Source organism: Onychomys torridus, chromosome 4 (assembly GCF_903995425.1).
Source record: "Onychomys torridus chromosome 4, mOncTor1.1, whole genome shotgun sequence".
In the NCBI taxonomy this organism is placed as follows: domain Eukaryota; kingdom Metazoa; phylum Chordata; class Mammalia; order Rodentia; family Cricetidae; genus Onychomys; species Onychomys torridus.
The window spans coordinates 84,608,729-84,629,315 of NC_050446.1; the positions used below are offsets into that span (position 1 = coordinate 84,608,729).

The window sequence follows — 20,587 nt, forward strand, 5'->3', positions numbered from 1 at the left end:
GTGTGCACATACATGTACATACAGACACATACGTACACATAACTAGTAAGTTAACAACAAAGACAGAACAGCCTCATCTCTGGAGCTGTTTTGAACCTGAGCAGTCTTTCACTGAAGTCTGGTTGTTAAGCTTTCTCTAAGTTTTGTGAGCTTTGTGCATCTAGCTAAGTCGCTCAGCTCTTAGATTTCCTTGCCCAGAAGAGCTACAGAAGATGTCTATGATGGGATGGAGACTTACAGGAGACCACCAGACAGGAGAGTTATGGACACTCTAAAATAATTGGTAAAGGAATCAACCATGATATTAACTGTTGGGTGTAGTTCTTTGTAGTTCATGCTGTCTACTTAGTATGCTCCAGGCCCAGGGTTCAATTTGCAGCACCAAAGCTTAGAGAAAACAGAAAAGCGTATAATAATAGATAAGAGTAATTTTCCTTGTAAGTTCGTATCTTAAAACAATTTCAAATTTACAAAATGTTGAAAGAGAATCTTAAAAATTTCTGTTTATCCTTTACCCAAAACCCCTGATTATTAACACATTTGCATTATATTTTCTCAGTGTGTATGCACATTTTTTTTCCCTTGTACTGTTTAAGGAGGGAAAGGGAAAAGGAAAAATGCCTAAATTGAGACAAATGGGTTGGGTTTGGGATACTCCATGGCTTCTTAAATGGTGTGGTTTAGAAATAAAGGCAGTTTGATGATAAACTACTTCAGAGATTGACCTTTACAATTTTAATAGGAATTTTGAATAATTCATAATGGATTTGTAAAAATCCAACTGTTGGAAATATCACATTTTGCTTTCATTGTACAGCTAAGTGATTGTGAGTGGAAAGAAGAGTTCTTGATAGTAAGTGCTGCACTTGGTTCTCTTATAGCTGTGAAGTTGAGTCACAGGATAAACAAGAACAGAAGCAGGTGCCATTACGGGAAGACAGCCTGACACCATGGGAGATGTGGTTTGTTGGCAAAGAAAAAGAAGAGCGTGGCCGGCTACAACAGAAAGTTCTAGAGGTAAAACTGAACAAATGATCTCGTCATTGAATCCTGAGTTCATAGATGGAGCTACTTTTACCAATTAAAATGTTAATGCTATTGTCCTTGAAATAATGTTTATGCTTTTGCATGAGGTAGGGGTACTATAGCAGTTTTAATAAATCTTATTTAGAAATAGTATTTTCTTGCCAGGCAGTGGTGGTACACGTCTTTAGTCTCAGCACTTAAGAGACAGATGCAGGCAGATCTCTGTGAGTTCGAGGCCAGCCTGGTGTACAAAGGGAGTTCTAGGACAGCCAGGACTGTTACACACAGAAACCCTGTCTCGAAAAGAAAAAGAAAGAAATACTATTTTTTCATTAGAAGAGGGTCTGAAAAGCAAGCTAAGCACCATTAAGAAATGAGCCCTTCTTAAGTCAGCACCTGTAGATGACCAAGTTTGATATTATGGCATGTAGCATTCCAGGTTATCTTTTTGTAAATAAAGAGTAACTCACTGGTATCTGTAAAGGATTGGTTCCAGGTTCTTAGATGTACATATCTTCAGCTGTGAAAGCCCATTATATAAAACAACATAACACTTACTTATAACCTGTACACATCTTTTTCATACTTTAAATCATCTCTAGATTATTTATACTATTGAATGTAACGTAAATACTGTGTTAATAGTTTTTATGCTACATTTTTTAGAAGATGATATAAAAAAAACTGTCTATGAGAGAGAGGAGCACAATTTTCTCTCAATATTTTTGGTCCATTCTTGGTTGTATTCATAAAAATAGCAACCAGTGATACAAAGGGCTATGTACTAATGTGTATAAACAGGCACATTCAATGGAACCTTAGCATATGTACATTTAACTAATATAAATTTAGCTGTATAATGAGTAAAGAAATGACAGAGAAGCTGAAACAGAAACACCTACCCATCGCCCCCCAAAGAGCACATCCTAAAGCAAGTATGTGCTGGGACCTGCTGGCTTCTCAAGGTGTTTCATGTTTCTGTGCTCTCAGCATTGCTTATAGACATTTTTATTGTAAGTGAATCTCCTGTTGAACTCTGTCCAAACTCACAAAACAAATTAGTTTTAGATTTGTATAATTTGACATTCCCCAATTCATTATCCAACCTTTCTATCTTTATTTTTGAAGACATGGTCTCACTATGTAGCTCTTACTGTCCTGGAAATCAGTATGTAGACAGGCTGTCCTCAAACTCACAGAGATCTACCTGCCTCTGCTTCCTGAGTGCTGGAATTAAAGGTGTGCATATCCATGCCCACCCAACCTTTCTATCTTAATTCTTCATATCTAAACATAGAAGTCAAAGAATATTAAAGGGTACTTCTTATTTTTAAGGAAATAGAATCAAACTCTTTTATAACATGCATTTTCTGCCTGTTACATATTAATATAGTTCCATATCATTGAACACACTTCTTTGTTTTGAGAATTTTACTAAGGGCCTTGAACATGCTAGGCAAGTGCTCTTACCTTTGCATTACACTCCCAGTCCTTATTTAATATTTTTAGTATCATTTTAAAGTGGTTTCCTGATAATGTTATATATATAATATATTAAATATGTATTGAAATTTGTTCACTGTGTGATTTTATTTTCATCTGATGGTAAACATAATATAAAAATTATATAAACTAAACCCTTTACAGTATTATAATAATTCCTTATCAGTTTTAAAACTAATTATTTCTATGTTAAATTTCTAACTAGGTAGACAGTCATAAGTCAGGAGGAGGCTTGGCATAAGTCAAATGGTTATAGGTACCAATCCATTTGGCTGATTCCTACTACATGTTACTCTGTATTCTAGATTGTAAATCTGTTCCTGGAAAGGTACTCTGTGAGGGAAGCTGTGGTGATATTTTATTTGTGCATTAGTAAATAAAGCTTGCCTGGAGATCAGAGGGAAAAGGCCAGCAATTTTAAGTAAACAAAGAAGTCAGGCAGCACATGCCCTTAATACCTTATCTCTGTATGGTCAAGGCCACACTAGGGAACAGAGCCAACCCACATTTAATCCCAGTACCAACCATAGAGACCTGGTGGACAGACAGACAGACAGTGACAGAGCTGTGTAGGAAGAGGATGTGAGGTGGCTGGGCTAAGAGCCAGTGAGAGGGCAGAAAAGCAAGGCATATAAGCCTGAGTAGACAGGAAGTTGCTCTCCTTGGAAGCTGCTGAGTTGGTGAGGTGAGGTTAGCTGGTGGCTTTTCGTATTTTCCTGATCTCTCTAAGGCTTTAACCCAAATTTCTGGCTCCGTGTTTTTTATTTAATAAGACCATTTAGAAATTTGTCTACAGGAAGCCCTTCCTTGTTAACAGAACTTAAGAAAGACTTATGGTTTGGTGTCAGGAAAGACTTATAAGAGCCCTAGTTATAGCCTTTTCACTTGCTGGTTGACATTAGCTAAGTTATTTAAACTTCTGTACTTCAATTTGTCCATCTATATGAGAGGGATGAAATTGTACCTATCAAGGACTTTTGTACAGTTACATGAAACAACGTATGATGATGACTGATTTTGTTTTTACTGGCATTATTTTTAATATTGCCATCATGATCTTCAATTTTGCATGTTAATTTGTATTCTTGAGTCCCCAGATAAGAATCTTATCTTACCCTCTTAGCCTAGTCCCTTTCCCCCACCCCCACAATATTGGGAATCAAATCTAGGACTCTGTACATGCTAGACAAAGTCTCTACTACTGACCTACACCCATAGTCTCAGTAGAGTGCCTCTTAAAAATATTTGTTCAGGTCTGAAGATGTAGCTTAATTGGTAGAATGCTTACTAAGCATTCTTGAAGCCCTGGAGTCCTTTCCCAGAATGGCATAAACTGTACAGGTGAGATGGCACATGCCTCTTTCTCAACCTGCAATTCCAGTATTTAGGAGATGGAGGTAGGAGGATCAGAAGTTCAAGGTCATCTGGGGGAGTTTTAAAAAAGCAATCAATAGAAATACTTGTCCATAGTAACCAAACTGTTCTTTCTATCACACAGAAAATGAATATGTGTATACATATGTATCTGAAATGTCTCAATTTTGTGCAACAACTTGTACTGTACTTTGGTTTTGCTTGTTTTTAAACCATTGAATTAATATTCGAATCATAGTCTGATTACTACCTTGTGGTAAAACGGAGGCCAGTGAGGTGTTTCTGGCTCTGTCTGGACCCTCCCTACAGATCACTTGTTAAGAAAAAAGGAGTTACTTCAAATCAGTTTTGCTCAGTATACAGAGAAAGAAGTTTCTTAAATTAGAGCAAACTAGTAAGAAAATCTGGCCTGTGGAGTCATGTAGAACATCCCAACTGCAGCTGTAACTGCCCCCTCCCCACCACAGACTCTTCCTCCTTTTCTCTTCAGAAAAGGACAGGCCTCCCATGTATATCAACCAGCCATGGCATATCTAGTTGCAGTGAAACTATGCCCCTTCTCTCCTGTTAAGGCTGGATGAGGCAATCTAGTAGGAAGAAGTGTAGCTGGACTTTTTCTGTGTCCACCTAGCTCCTGCAGCTGCTCAGACCCAAGTAAACACACAGAGACATATTACTTATAAACTGTATGGCCATGGCAGGCTTCTTGCTATCTAGTTCTTGTATCTTAAATTAACCCATTTATATTAATCTATAAGTTGCCACATGGCTCATGGCTTACCAGTACTTTACATCTTGCTTCTCATGGTGCGGTGGCGGCTGGCAGCGTCTCCTCACTCAGCCTTCCACCTGCCAAAATTCTCCTTTCTGCTTATCCCGCCTATACTATACTTCTTGCCTGGCTACTACCCAATCAGCAGTTTATTTATCAATCAATCGGAGCAACACATTCACAGCATACAGAAAGACATCCCTAGCACTTCCCCTTTTCTTTTTTTCAAAAAAGAAGGTTTTTAACATAGTAAAATTACATATAACAAAACAATTATCAAGCAAGAATTATAGTTACAATATCTAATTTATTTATATTTGACAAAATCAAAGAAAATATCCTATCATCTTATATTTGTGAGTCTAAAGTTTTATATCTATCTAATCTCTTATCATAACCAAAGAAAATTATAACTATCTAGTCTTCAACTACATCAAAGACCTCAGAAGGATATAATACTACCTGAGAAATGGGAGAAGGACACAAGCAACTTTCAGGAGCCTTGTGAGAGTAGACAGAGACAGCTGGCAGCCTGGACAGTCATCCAAAGTTCCTCTGTAAGATTGGGACATCTGTCTTCAGCCCACAGGCCTAGAGTCTTTCAGTCACTTTTTTCTGTGTCCTGTAGAATGTCTGCCAGTTTCCTCTGTGAAGCAGGAACCTGAAGGACCATTTTGCCAAGCAAAGTTCAATGATCACCTTCCTATGGGTCCTGCATGTCCAGTCAATCAAACAGTTCAGGCAAAAACAGTTTCTTGCCCAAATGTCTATTTTTGCCAACAAGAAGATAAAATCCATATAGAATGTCTTCAGTGCCCATCCACCTCTCTTAAGTAAATCGGTGCTGCCAGGAGCAGACATGTCTCACTGTCCAGAAAGTCTAAATTTTTAAAACATTTTAAATGCCATAGTCTATAGATCTTTGAAGTGTTTGAAGATTACCTACCTAATTGAATTATATCTATGTATACCTAGAAAACTTAACATGAATATAAGTTTGACTATCATAGAAGACTAATTATTAATTTGTACTTTTTAATTATCCATAACAATCTAAATTAGTTACATTAATATAATACCTCAAATGAGAGTAGAAATATATATACAGTATAACAAAATTAAGTTTAAACTTGTGTCAATAAACTAAAATCCATAGCAATATAAACATTTTAAAACAAGTTGTTACTATTTATCCTGTCATATCTATCTCCCCTTTTCTTCTTTAGAAAGAGATTGCATTTATAATCAACCTGTTTTAAATAAAAATATTGGTTTTGTTCTGTCCCACAGCAGAGGGCTCTTCTGATATGGGACAGAAAAACCTCTCAACCTTTTATTTTAGCAATATGCTTGGGTTTAGAGAAGGAGTGAGCCAATTCCATCTCCAAAGCAAGCTTGGTATATTTGGGAATTTGAGAGTAGCTTCTCATATTACTTCCTGCTGGATGATGGTGTTGTATTCTTATGGGGACACAAAGAAAATGTTAGCATTATGGGGTAGTCCATGAGGCTGTATTGTTTGAGCCAGTTGCCTTGACAAATGTTCTGGATGTTGGATCATCTGGGCCATGGTGTCATCAGAGACCTTTCAGGGGGTCTTGGCTGATCAAACCTGATGTATCTTAATCTGGAACAAATCCATAGCCTCTGGCTTTCTGTGGAAATAAAAGCAGAGCCTCCTTTCCAAAGCAACATATCCTTAGATCCAAATTTTGAAGTCAACATACCTTTAAAATATACATATTGGTTTAACTGAGCAGTCTTTACAATCAAATGTCTTTCTGCAGTTAAAAATATCAAAGACAACACAATCCAGATTCTCTGTGTGATATCCATCTCTAAGTGGCTTATTTTTTAATATTACTTTTACTTTCTCTTTAAAGACTGTTTTTTAAAACCATTTCTTTACATAACTATATTTATTTCTTTTTGTCTCTCTTGCAAGCCTACATACTTTTTTACACACATTGTAAACTATTCCATCTGAAACTGTCTTATTGTGAACCTCCTGCTTTAAATTGCAGCATTTCTAGGATTGAAAAGGCAGCTGTGGCTGCTGGCTCTGCCCACCTCAGCTTTCCAACATGGCAGAACTATGTTTACCACCAGCTTTAGAGGAAGGGTGCTCACCACAGGACTCTGGGAGGCAGTGGGTCTATGCCTTTATCAAAGTAGCACGGAAACCTATTTTATTTTATTTTATTTTATTTTTAACTAGCACAAACTATATCTACCATGTAGCATAGTGCGCAGCTTGGAGATACTTCTGGCGCAGGTCAACCCCGCATGCAACGAACCTGCCATAGAGTAGCTCAAGCCCACAGGTTGCCGCTAACTTGAGAGAGACAACTATGAAGCTGTTTTAGCTCCATTTTAGAATCTTCCTTCTCAGGTTTTAGGTGGGAATTCTTGCCCCCACATTCTGGCACCACTTGTAGCTGGAGTTTTCTCCAGTCCCACTTGGCCCCACAGACACTCAGACCCAAGTAAACACACAGAGACTTACATTACTTTTAAACTGTATGGCCGTGGCAGGCTTCTTGCTATCTAGTTTTTTGTTTTGTTTTGTTTTGTTTTGTTTTGCTATTTAGTTCTTATATCTTAAATTAACCCGTTTCTATAAATCTATACCTTGCCACGTGGCTTGTGGCTTACCACTATCTTTATTTACATCTTATTTCTCATGGTGGTGGCAGCTGGCAATGTTTCCTGACTCAGCCTTCCTCTTCCCAGAATTCTCCTCTCTCTTTGTCCCACCTATATTTCCTGCCTGGCTACTGGCCAATCAGTGTTTGATTTATCAGTCAATCAGAGCAACACATTCACAGCATATAGAACGACATCCCCAGCAAGGAAGGGTTCCGAAAAGCAGGCAACAGAGTCAGAGATAGCCCCTGTTCCCACTGTCAGGAGTGTCACAAGAGGACCAAGCTACACAACTGTAACATATGTGCAGAGGGCCTAGGTCAGTCCCATGAAGGCTTCTGGTTATCAGTTCAGTCTCTGTGAGCCCAGGTGATTCAATGGGTTTTCTTGTGGTGTCCTTGACCTACAGTCCTTCCTTTCTTTTTTAAATAGAATTCCCTGAGCAGAACCTCCATCTAATTTTTGGCTGTAGGTCTTGCTATCTATTTCCATCAGTTGCTGAGTGAAGAAGCATTTGATGACAATTGGGCGAGGCATCCATCTATAAGTATAGCAGAATATCATTAGGAATCATTTCATTGACTATTTTTCCCATTCATGTTTGGTTCTATCCTAGGTCTCTAACCTTCCATCCTCTGTGTCCTGGACCTCCAGGCAGTGTAAGGGGAGAGCTCCCTCCCATGGTATAGGTCTCAAGCTGAACCAGTCTTTGGTTGGCCACTCCCACAGTTTCTACACCACCTTTACTCTAGCATATCTTGTAGGCAGGACAAATTTTAGGTCGAAGGTTTTGTGCCTGGGTTGGTGTCCCAATCCCTCCACTGGAAGTCTTGGGAAAGTTGTTTACATCCTCTTGGCCTTGGGTTCTTCATCTACAAATCAGACATTAGCAATAGAGTAGTAGTTCATAGCACACATTTGAGCCATACTTCCTCCATTCCAAACAGACTTTGACCATAGTCTTTTGTGCTTCAGTGAAAGGAGGAGGACAAACTGTTGGGATATGGCCGAGTGTATAGAAAGCACTCAATACAGGTTAGCTGTTATTGAGTATGAAAGGCAATAATTACTATGAAAAGTTGTTTTGAGAACAAATTAAAATAGTATGAAGTCCACACCACAACAGTTAAGCATACAGCAGGGTATAATTATTTATGAGGTTTAAATCCTTTTCATGTTTTTGAATTATTTGGCATTTCTTGTGCCTTATTATGTAGCTCTGACATGTCTAAGGTATTTTGTTTGAATCTTATGTACCAGTCATGCCAGGAATACCAACATGTAGGCTGACCCTACTAAAGCTAAAAATCAGGTAGCTAGAGAGAAGTAACTTGGTCAAGTTTTTAATCAGTGGAAAAGTTAGGTCTGGAATTTATTACCAATATAAGTGCCTTTTCCCACAATATCAGGATTTTATTTTAAAAATAAATGAGTCAGCCTTAATATTTACTTATTATTTTGACTGTTTGGAGTCAGTGTATTTTTTATATCCCAGGATGTCCTCAAATTTGCTAGTCATCCTGGCTGACCTCAAACTCAATGTTCTTCCTGCCTCACCTCCCAAATGGTGGGATTTCGATTAGTAGACTACCACAGTTAGCTTAACCATTTAATTACTTAATTAGGGCATGCTTGTGGAAAGTTACAGATTGTGTAATGAGATTTTTGTTTGAGTATATAATGTACTTTAATCATATCCACCCCTAACACGCTAGTCTATCCTTTCTCTCTCTAATCCTCCTTTCTCAATATTCTGGCATTATTGTTCTTTTCCTTTAAAATTTAAAGAAAATTTTATGTGGTAAGTTGGACCATTAAAAAGATTAGCCTCATTCATAAATATCTGAGTCCATCAACAGACATAATCCTTTCAGACATTTTTGTTAGAGTTGTAATTGTTTTAACTCATTCAAATGATCTATTTACAAATTTTAAGCATTTATAATTATTTTTGAACATCAATATTATAAAAGCCAGCATATTGGACTTTGTAGATTTTTTGTATTTTATTTACATTTTTATTACTTTGAAAAATTCTTTAGCTAGCTGCCTAAATTCTCTATGGTCTCTTTTAAGGTTTATTTTTATTACTTCATGTCCATGCACAGGCACATTCACATGTGTCTTTCTATGTGTCCATGAATGCAAATGTCTATGGAGTCCAGAAGAAGGCACTAGACCCCCTGGATCTGTAGTTACAGGTGGTTGTGCTCCACCTGATGTGGGTACTGGGAATTTGAACTGGATTCTCTGCAAGAACATACTTCTAACAACTGAGCCATCTCTCTAGCCTCATTCTCTCTATAGTCTTTGGTTCCATTAATTAGCTTTATACATTAATGTGTTCAAAATTGTAAAATACCTTTTTTAGTAAACCAGATAGTTTTTCTCCCCCCACCACCACATTAACTTTTGTCATTTAATTAATTAGCTTTGGATAAAGCAATCAGATGGGATATAGAGTGGTCAAAGCTATTTTGTATTGTTTTTAACTGTTACCTTCAATGGCTAAAACTTCTTTGTAGGTAGTCACAATATATTGAAATACACATGCATGTTGATTTTATTTTTACCATAAAGTGTGTTCTCTATGGGAAAATAACTATATCCTATTGAAATTCAGTGGTATCCCAGAAGACTATGTCGGGCTTTTGGGAGAACACTCCTGTCCTGGAAGAAGCCTTCATTGGTGATAAACAAGTCAAGGCCAACCTTGGGAGAGATTCTTATGTCTAGAATATGATGTGTATTTTGGATAGGCAAAATATTAAAACAGATCCTCTGGAATTAGACCACTATGTAGGTCAGTGGTAGCATTTTCTAGGTACTACTAGGTCTTCTTTAGCCCTTACACTAACTGAAAATTGACAACTATAAAACAGGATATAAGGTCTGAGTAACCCACTCTGCAATTGTTTATTATTTAAAGAACCTTTAGGAGGATATAAGTGCAATCATTCATACCTAGCTGTACATCTAAACTGTAAAACTGCTTTTAACTCTGAGGACATGGCTTTAAAGGGCAAGATGGTGGGGTGGAGATGTTAGAAAAGTAGAGAGTGGTATCAGTTTCTTCTTTTTGAGAAAACCAGAATAAATTGAATACTATGAAGCAGAACTTCATGGCAAAGGGGTGATTTAGAGTTCTCAATGACAAAGGCTGGTGACAGTGATTAATGGCTTGAAAACCATTCTGAAGAAAACTGACTAGGAAATTATTGTAGTACATGTTATAAGGGGAAGACCATCTGGAGTTATGTCAGAAAACAAAGGAGAAAAATATATCTATATATACACCCATGTGTTCATGCATATGATTACTTATGTATATATAAGTTTCTATATATAGATCTGATAGATAAGTAAACAAAATTTCCCCAAATAGGCCTGATTTTATTTTTAAGAGTAGATTATTGGTCGAGCTGTCCATAAAGTGCTCTGTGCAAACACCCGGGCCTAAGTGTGAGCTCCCAGACCTTTTAAAAAGCCACTTGTGCTGAGCGGTGGTGGCACACACCTTTAATCCCAGCACTTGGGAGGCAGAGGCCAGCAGATCTCTGTAAATTCGAGGTCAGCCTGGTCTACAAAGCAAGTTTCAGGACTGCCAGAGCTGTTACACAGAGAAACCCTATCTCAAAAAAATCGAGAAAATAAAAAGGGGAACTTGTGTGGGCTGGAGAGATGGTTCAGTAGTTCCAGAGGACTAGGGTTCAATTCCTAGCACCACATGGCAGTTTACAACTGTCTGTAACTCCAAATCTAGAGGATCTGACATTGTCAACACAAATACACAGGTAGATAAAACACAAATCAATGTTCATAAAAATAAATAAATAAATTATTTTTTATAAAAAGACCCTGTCTCAAACAAACAAATCCAGTGCTGGGGAAGCAGAGATGGGACCTAAAAAAGTAAGGTGGGGCCAGTGAGTTGGCTGAGTTGGTCAAGGTTCTTGCCTATAGGCCTGATGGCCTAGGTTTGGTCCTCAGATCCCACAGTGGAAGGGGTAAACTGTCTCCTGAAAGTTTTCCTCTGATCTCCACATGTGTGCGGTGGCATGCATGTGCCCACACTTCACACACATGCGTCATGTGAGCACTTTCATACATACACACATACACAACCACCATCACGCAGTTCTTGTTAGCTATATAGCAAGCACCTGTAAAAACGTATTAGAGTAATCAAGGAATAAGAGCTAGTTAATGAAAAAGTCTTAATACCAAGATAGAAATTTGCTTTTAGAGGGAAAGTGTTAAAATGTTGAGTTTTTGAGTGAAGGAGGCAGGTGTGTTCTATCCAGTGGAATTTAGACAAGCACACACGAAAGCAGATAGCCTGTGATTTTGTTCTAAAGTGCAAAAAGTTTGTTCTTGCCTACATATTATCTTCATTTAAGGTACTAGAATTAGTATGAGAGAAAATTGTCCTTATTGGCCTGTATACTCAGATAGGTAGGTCTTAGGGAAAGGGGGCCTGAATAAGAGAGTAGATCAATGGAAGATGTATAAATGTATCTGTTCACTAATAACTAAGGAGAGAGAACAGACAATGAACAGTGATTGAGTGTAGAATCCTAGAGGAGTCTATTTTGAGAAGTTTCTCAACCAATGCATGGATTTAACTGATGAGTAGCAAGTTATGTGGCATTCAGCTTGCATTTTACTGGCCATGCCTTCTTCATTTTTTTCTCCTGAGGAAACGCCCTGACATACTGACTCTAGTGACAGCAAGGCAGTTGAGTAATCTGGGATCTGAACATGATTTTGTTTTATATCCCAGCAGCTGTAAAATCAATGAAAAAAACTCTGGATTCTTTTTTTTTCCCCCTCTAAGAAAAATAAATAGCTTCTTTACATCTCTTTAATGTAGCTATAAATTAAAAATTTAAGGATTGTTTCATTCATCCTTTATTTTCATCAAGAATCTAAAAGTTTTCTTTTTAAAAAAAAATCTATAAAAGAATAAATAACTGTAAAAAGAAAGTTATAATTCTCTTGAGCTACTGCCAGTAGCTCACAGTGATGCCAAAATTTATGTATAGGAAAATTGATATCAATTGCTGAAGTTTAGTCTAAAAAACTAGAGTTTTGCTACCAATGAATTATTTGTATTCCTGCAGAATGACTTACATTTGTACCAGTGCTTTCTTTTATCCTAGAGTTACTTAAATAAGATATTGTCACTTGTGGTATATGTCCTATAAGAGAAGTTATATTCATATTTAATTTAGTCTCAGCCTTTTTTCAGTTATGTGATTTGGGTATTTTTATTAAGTGTTGCTCTTTGTTTAAATAAAACCCCACAGGAATTAAATCAACAAATAGAAAAAACAAAAGAAATGAAAGAGCGTGAAAAAAGAAAGATAATTGCTGAAGAAAAGCACAAGGAATGGGTTCAGAAGAAAAATGAACAGGTAAAAAGAAAAACAAAAGCAAGTATATTCTTTGCATCCTTACAAAGTCTTTCTTTCTCCCCCATTATCTAAGACTGTTTATCTGTTGCTTTTTTGTTTTTGTTTTGTTGGGGTTTTTTTCTACTTTCATAGACTCTTACCAAGTGTCTCTTCTGCCCTTTGCCTTCTCCTTCTCTTCCTGTGGCTTCCACTAGTGTCTGCCTGCCATCACTAAGTCTGTCTTTAGTGGAATATCAGGGTCTTGGAGCAACCAATAACAAGGTGCCTTTGCCCTTTCATAGAACTAGAGTTGGACTTTGTACCACCAGCTCCTGAATAATGACACGGAGACTTCTTATTCATTATGGAAGCTTGGCCTTGACTTAGGCTTGTTCCCAACTAACTTAAAATTTAAATTAACCCATTTATATTAATCTACATTCTGTCACGTGACTCATTACCTCTCCCCGGTACCATACATCCGACTTCCTCTGCATCTGGCCCGCAAATCTCCTGCACCTCCAGTTCTTTCCCAGAGTTCCTATTTCTCCCCTGAAGTCCCACCTATCTTCTCCTGCCTAGCTATTGGCCATTCATCTCTTTATTAAAGCAAGCAGAAGGTGCCTTGGGCAGGTTAAACAAACATCTTCATACAGTGTACAAAAAGCTTACTCCAGCAAAGAACCTTTCTTCTTTATTTTTCTTACTTCTTCTGACTCCTCCATCACAGAGGCATAATCAGAATTCTTGTTGCTAAACATTCCTTTTTTTTAATTGCTTCTGAGTAGTCTCATTGCCTCTTGTACACCATTGTTTCCTTCCCTGCTCTAGGAGATAAGCTCAAGGGCTTCTGTCCAGTTCTGCAGCATCTTTTTTTGGGGGGGTATGTGTGGGGGGGTGCAGGTCAGCACCATAAATGTGTTACCCAGAAATGATACTGAGTGAATAGCATCATCTTCTGTCCCTGCCAGACTTGCTGAAGTCTGAATGCCTTCCCCTAGGTTTTTTTGTTTCTTTGTTTGTTTTTGAGCTGAGGATCAAACCCAGGGCCTTGCGCTTGCTAGACAAGCGCTCTACCACTGAGCTAAATCCCCAACCCTGTCCCCTAGTTTTCATGTCTCCTCTCTTGGTTTTATTGATGTGTTTGTTTTTAAGTGCTTACAAAACAGACTATTGAGTTCTCTTTCTTTTTTCCATTTATTTACTCTTTGACAGTTTCATACATGATAACCCATTCTGACCACACTCATCTCTCTCCCCTCCTTTATCCTTTTCCCACCCTCACCAGCTCTCCCTCCACTGAATTCTCATCCCTCTTTCATGTCTTTTTATTTTGTTTTTGCTTTGTGACCCACTGAGTTTGACAAGGGTCACTCAAATCGGCTTGAGTAGGACACCATCTTTTGAAGCATGAGTAACTAGCCAGTTGCTTTCATTGAAATAATGATTCTATCTCTTCTGGGATCCTTTGACTGCTCTTAGTTCCCCTGAGCAGGGCGGGACAGACCTCATGAACCCTGCCCTCATCTATTACTGCTTTAGTCTTGTATGGACTGTATGCAGGCAAGCACTGCTGCTGTGAGTTCATGCACATCCCAGATGTGCTGTGCTCATAAGACAGCATTTCATAGCCCTCCTAACTGTGGTTTATCTCTTATATCCTTTACACCCCTTTAGTGTTTAGTGTTCCCCGTGCATATATATGACTGTCTCGTTTAATACTGAGCACTCATAGTCATTTGTTCTTAGTCATTAGTAACTAGTGCCTATTAGCTACAAAGAGAAGCTTTTTTGATGAAGGCTGAAGACAGAACTAGCATGTCACTATGAACATAAATATTTAAGAGGCAGCTTGACAACATGTCCAGTTAATAAGACAGAAGTCACAGGTTCATCCCCAGTGCCTATGAACTTCCCAACCACGGGCCTTTGACAAGATCCACAGCTCTCTCTTAGGGAGCAGGCCTCAGTTACAGTACAAAATAATTTGGTTACCCATATAACAGTTGTGTCACTGCCAAACTAGTAAGCACGTCTTATTGATGAGTTAGCAGTATAGATTGTAAAGCCTAACACTGAAAGACCATTACTGACTTCTCTCCCAGTTGCTCGCATAGCAGCCATGCACTGTGAAGCGTAGACAGCAGGGAAGCTTCCACCTCAGCTCCAGGATGGTCTCTTGGTAGTCTGCAACCAAAGTGTGTGGTTGCAGCATTGGGGTCTTAATAGCCCACTATGGTGGGCATAATGTATATAATCTGAAGGCCTCTGGGGCCTTCCCAAAAGGCATCTCATGCCTGGTGTTGGGATGTTCTTTGAACAACCCAAGGCTTCTAGGATCAGCACATTCTACCTGTGCATAGTACATCATCAAGGTGGAATCTCCCTTGATATGTTAGCAATTCTTTCTTATGAATTTGTTCATTTCATATCACTGTTAGTGACTTTGCTATATATTCTCCCTGTGTATGTATGTATTTTCCAGAAAAGCCTTTTTATGTTCTATACATTTCTTTACTTCTCTCTTATTTTTAAGATCCTTTAAAACATGAATTATTTTTATCTATTATTAGATTTAGCATAATGCTTTGCTTATGATATGTGAGCTGTTTTATTGAGTAAATATTTTTCCTCCTTTTGTATGTGTATATGTTGTGTTATGTGTGTATAAATCCTTGGGCCTCATGCATGCTAGGCAAGTGCTCTACCATCCAGTTACATTCCCAGCTCTCCTTTTATTTTTTGTTATTATTTGTTTAAAAAACAATAGGCCCTAATAATTGAACTCAGGGCTTTGTGTTAAGCTAACACTGAACCACTAAGCTGTATACTCTTAGCCCCTATTTAAATTTTAATACATACTTGTGTTGGATCATATATCAGAAAATTTTAAAGTACTGGAACTGGGGGTGTATTTCAGTAATAGAACACTTGCCTGAGTATGCAGACCCTGAGTTAACTCTTCAACAAGCAAGCAAATAAGAGAGAGAAAGAGATGGGGGAGAGAGAGGAGAGAGAATAAAGCAACAAAATGTTACTGTAAATTTGTCTTGTAATTTTATGTTAAGAATGGTGCTGCATCATTGTTAAAAACTTGTTGAATTGAAACAAGTATTTAAATTGTAGGACAAAGATTTAAAATGTTTAATTACAATTCTGTCTCTATTGTTAAGTTTAATGTCCAGTTATAGTACTAAGAGGACCAGTAGTTGCAGGGTGGATGTGATTATAAAAAGGAATTAGGCGGGGCGGTGGTGGTGCACGCCTTTAATCCCAGCACTTAGGAGGCAGAGGCAGGCGGATGTCTGTGAGTTTGAGGCCAGCCTGGGCTACCAAGTGAGTTCCCGGGAAGGCGCAAAACTACACAGAGAAACCCTGTCTCGGAAAACCAAAAAAGGAATTAGTTAGTTGTGTATATCTGCAAATTTCTTCCTTCAGAAGTCAATTGTAGATTTTGTTTGCTTGCTTCTTCCATAATATAACAAAATAGTGTTCTCTGTGAATAAATGCCAAGATTAAAATAAGTATGTGATATAACAAAACTTTGGGTGATTCTTTTTAGAAGTTTATAACTATCAGTCAGAATAATTCTATCTGTGTAGAATGCTGTGTTTTCTCATCTAAAAGCCTCTCTTATCTTCAACTCCATTAAACTAATTTTGCCATGCCAATCATGCATAGTTATTATTTGTCTAAGAATGGAAGATAATACTGACAGATCAATGATATATTTGCTGATTTAATTCATGGTGGAAGACCTAATCCTATTATTGGGGAAAAATAATTCTTTTTATTTTTTTCCTTTTGTTTTGTTTTGGTGGGGAGCAAGGAAAAGAAGTAGCTTGTCCTGATAAAATTGCTGATCCAGAGGTTGAAAACTGTTTAAAAATATACCCTGAAAAATTGAATTTAACTAGTATTCTATAGCAAACTTGTGCCTGTTAAGGAATAATTGATTGCAGTTTCTTTTTCTCTCCTCCTCCTCCTCCACCTTCTCCCTTTTCACCTTCTTTCTTCTTCTTTTTTTTTCTTTTAAACTACCAAGTTGCTTTTTCCAGCCTTCCCTACAGTTACCTCTGTTTGGAAAGACACTCTCCTCTCCTGCTTCTTTTCCAGTCTGGCATCTAGGATTTGCTCCTCTGTTTACATTTCGTGGTGTGTGGTCCTCTGCTGCCTGGGCTTCAGGCTCTTTTGGCCCTAGCCTCGGCCACCTCTGTCCTCTCCACTGTGCTCTATCAGAAAATCAGACCAAAGGAATTTGTGTATCCATTAGCAAAGCTGGTTCCTTGTAACTGTAAATTGTCAATCCTTTTTAAACAAAGGGCACATCTCATCCAGAACTTTGATGTTTGTGTTGTCACACTAGTTCTTTTTCTAGACTCGGTTTTCAGTGTTAATATGTATTTTGTGAGAAAGGCCTTTATTTTCAGTGCTTTACAGTTACTTAAAAATAGAATGAGTTTTAACTCTCAAACCTAAGTGGTATTTTGTGTGAATTCCAGCTGCAGCTCAGTGAGGCCTGCGACTGATGTGGTGCTATCAGTGTGTCCTTCAAGATGTCAGCTGATGTTTGTTCACCCTTTCTTCAGTGTGGGGCAGGGACTGTTAGAGGAAGCAGAGTTCACAGCCAGAAAGTTGTAGGTAGTCTCACTGTTTTCTTCTGTAAACCGCAGTGTGTGCCTGCTTATGTAGGAATCGGTGTGCTAGAAAACTCCGAAGCCACTTAGTGGCTTTGCTCTCTGGGTAGAAAAGCACCTGCTCTGTTCCTCTGCTGTCCACAGGCATTCTCTTCTCTCTTTAGGTCCTGGAGACAGCCTGTCGAATTTTAAAAAAATGGATGTATGCTTAGATTCCTTCCCTCCAAACTCGTTATTAGCATGTTAATTCCGAGTTCTGGATTCATAGTGTCATTTTCCTGCATACATATAAAGTACTTGATTGTGTCTAATTCTCAGGACTAACACTCCTGCAGTCTAGCTGGTGTCCTCTATCACTGGGCTACAGTTGGCATATACTATATCAATTGTAAGTTTATGAAGCTTGATAACCTTATGTATCAGTGCAAGCAACCCAGCAGCACTACAATCAGTTGATAAGAGCATTGCTGTCATTCCAGAAAGTTCTCTGTGTCCACTTACACTCAGCACCCTGCTGCTCCTTACCCCAACCTGGCCCCAGCAACAAGACAACAAAGTAATCCTGTTCTGGCAATTAGATTGCCTTCCCTAGAATTTCTTTAAATAAAGCAATAGGGTGTATACACCTTTGAGTTTATTTTCTTTTGTTTTTAATTTTATCATAGTATTTTATATATTCTCGACCCCTTTTTATTGTTCTAATATCCTGTGGAATAGCACAAATTGCTTATTCATTCACTAGCTAATAGGAAATTGAGTTGTTTTCCGTTTGTACTTACAAACAAATGATGTTTGTGTCCATTTGTCTTAGGCAGATGCTTCAGAGCTCATTGCTAGGCTGCATGGAAACTGTGTTTTAACTCTCTGGGAATCACCAAACTTTTTCTAAAGTGCTTGTACCATTTTATGTCCCATTATTAACACATGAAAGTTCTAATTGGTGTATGCCTTTGTCAGACCCCATCTTCTCAATCATTTTTTTTTAATGTGTGGTGATTTGCCATTGCTGTTTTTGTTACCCTGAGATGTACTGGTGTTTAGCATCATTTTTTTTTTCCTTTTGGTTTTTCGAGACAGGGTCTCTCTGTGTAGCTTTGGAGCCTGTCCTGGGGCTGGTCTCGAACTCACAGAGATATGCTTGTCTCTGCCTCCTGAATACTGGGATTAAAGGTGTGCACCACCACTGCCAAGCCTAGCATCTTTTCTTATTGTATTAGTCTCACTGGGAGACTTACCCTCCTAGTCTAGCTAGGTGGTTTTTTTTAAAATGGAAGTTAATTTTCTTATGGCTAGGGAGCCTAGAAATCAAAAGGGAAGAATGTACAGGTTTGGACTGTTCATTATGTGTCTCCTTGGTTTGCAGACGAAAACAACTGTGTTTCTGTTCCCTGCATGGCTTTCTATCTGTTCACACCCCAATGTCATTTCCATGTCCAATAAGGACACCAGAACTGTAGGAGACAGAGACCACCATTATGACTTCACTTCAGTTCAGTTACCTTAAATGTAACCAAGTTGAGAACTATGACAGCAACACAGAAATGGAGTGGAATTGGTCAATGACACGTTTTGACAATGTCTCTTTTGTAGTTGACTCTTTTTGTTTTGTGTATCTTTTGCCTGTTTTTGGAAGGTGTTAAGAAGTTGTTATTCATGCAAAAATTTGGCTCAGTGACCTAGCCTATACTTAGCATGCACAAAGGTCTGACTTTAATCCCCAGCCTCACCTCTCTCTAAAGATATCAAAATAGGATTACATATCTGTTTGAGATGGGATTACTGTGTTCCCCATGTAGTCTTTGAACTCCTGTGCCCAAGCAGTTCTCTCCCTCTTCTGAGCAGTTACTTCTGTACACACTCAGCTACCATAGCTGTCCCTGAGATAATTCACATGGATTTTGTTTTTCTAGTTCTGGTGACTTAACACACATGCCGGGCAAGGGCTATGAGAAAGACCTCTGGCCCTGGAACTCCTTATCCAGGCATAAGTTCCCTAGCAAATATATGTGCTGCAAATTTTTTTTACCATTTAATTTTTCTTTAAAAATTTATACACACACACACACACACATACACACACACAAATTTATGTATATGAGCATTCTGTTCTCTCTCTATATATATATATCTGTACACCACATGCATGCTCGGTTCCCAGAGACACCAGCAGAGAGAATTGGATCTTCTGAAACTTGAGATACAGACTGTTATAGCTGGCATCAGGGTTCTGGGACTTGAACCTGAGTCCTTTGGAGGAACAGCTAGTGCTCTTGACCACTAAGCCGTGTCTCTAGGTCCAAATTTTAACGGTTTATGGTTTTGTCTTGTTTTGTTTTTAAGATTTATTTATTTATCATGTATACAGTGTTTTGCCTAAATGCCAGAAGAAGGCACCAGATCTCATTACAGATGGTTGTGAGCCACCATGTGTGTGCTGGGAGTTGAACTCATGACCTCTGGAAGAGCAGCCAGTGATCTTAACCTCTGAGCCATCTATCCAGCCCCTGGTTTATGTTTTTGTTTTAAATTTAAAGCTAGTATAGAAAATAGTGGGTCTCATGACAGTATTTTCATATGTATGAGTCAGTGCATATTGTTCTAATTCATCCCTGTTGCCTAACTGTCCTCCCGCTACTCCAAGTCTGTCCCCTGGCTGGCTTGCTTTCTTCATATTACCCACTTCTGTTTCATGACAGATGTCTTCATGGCTCTCTCTCTTCCTCCTGTGAAATTATTCCTCCCGTCTCATGATCCCCTTTCTAGTCCCCCCCCCTCTCTCTCTCTCTCTCTCTCTCTCTCTCTCTCTCTCTCTCTCTCTTTCTCACACACACACACACACACACACACACACACACACACACACACCTACCTATATGATCTTTACATCTAGGTTCCACTTACACAAGTTGTCATGTGATAAATGCCTTTCTGAATCTAGCTTGTGATTTCTAATTCCATCTTCCTGAAAATGGGTTTCATTTTTCTTTTGATGGAATAAAAATTTCACTATGTGTATGAGCCCCATTTTCTTTATCTATTCATCCTTTGATGGACATCTAAGCTAGTCCAGTTTTCCAGCTATTGTGAATAGTGAAGCAAAACACATGAATGTACAAGTATCTCTAAGGTATTTTAACTGAGTCTGCTGGTATAGACCCACCAGCTAGAGATCTGGGTCATACTAGTTGTGTTTTTAGTTTTTTGAGAGGCCTCCGAGCTGCTTTCCATAGTGG

At 38.4% G+C, this 20,587-nt stretch overlaps 1 protein-coding gene across 1 annotated transcript in view; it reads left to right on the forward strand.

Annotated features, from left to right (window-relative positions):
* The window catches only part of Ccdc34 (coiled-coil domain containing 34), a 31,059-nt gene that overhangs the window by 2,396 nt on the left and 8,076 nt on the right, over nt 1–20,587 (forward strand). Inside the window, exons 2-3 of the mRNA XM_036184917.1 lie at nt 882–1,017; nt 12,631–12,738. Coding sequence (XP_036040810.1) covers nt 882–1,017; nt 12,631–12,738 — 244 coding nt within the window. The remainder of the gene's footprint in view (nt 1–881; nt 1,018–12,630; nt 12,739–20,587) is intronic.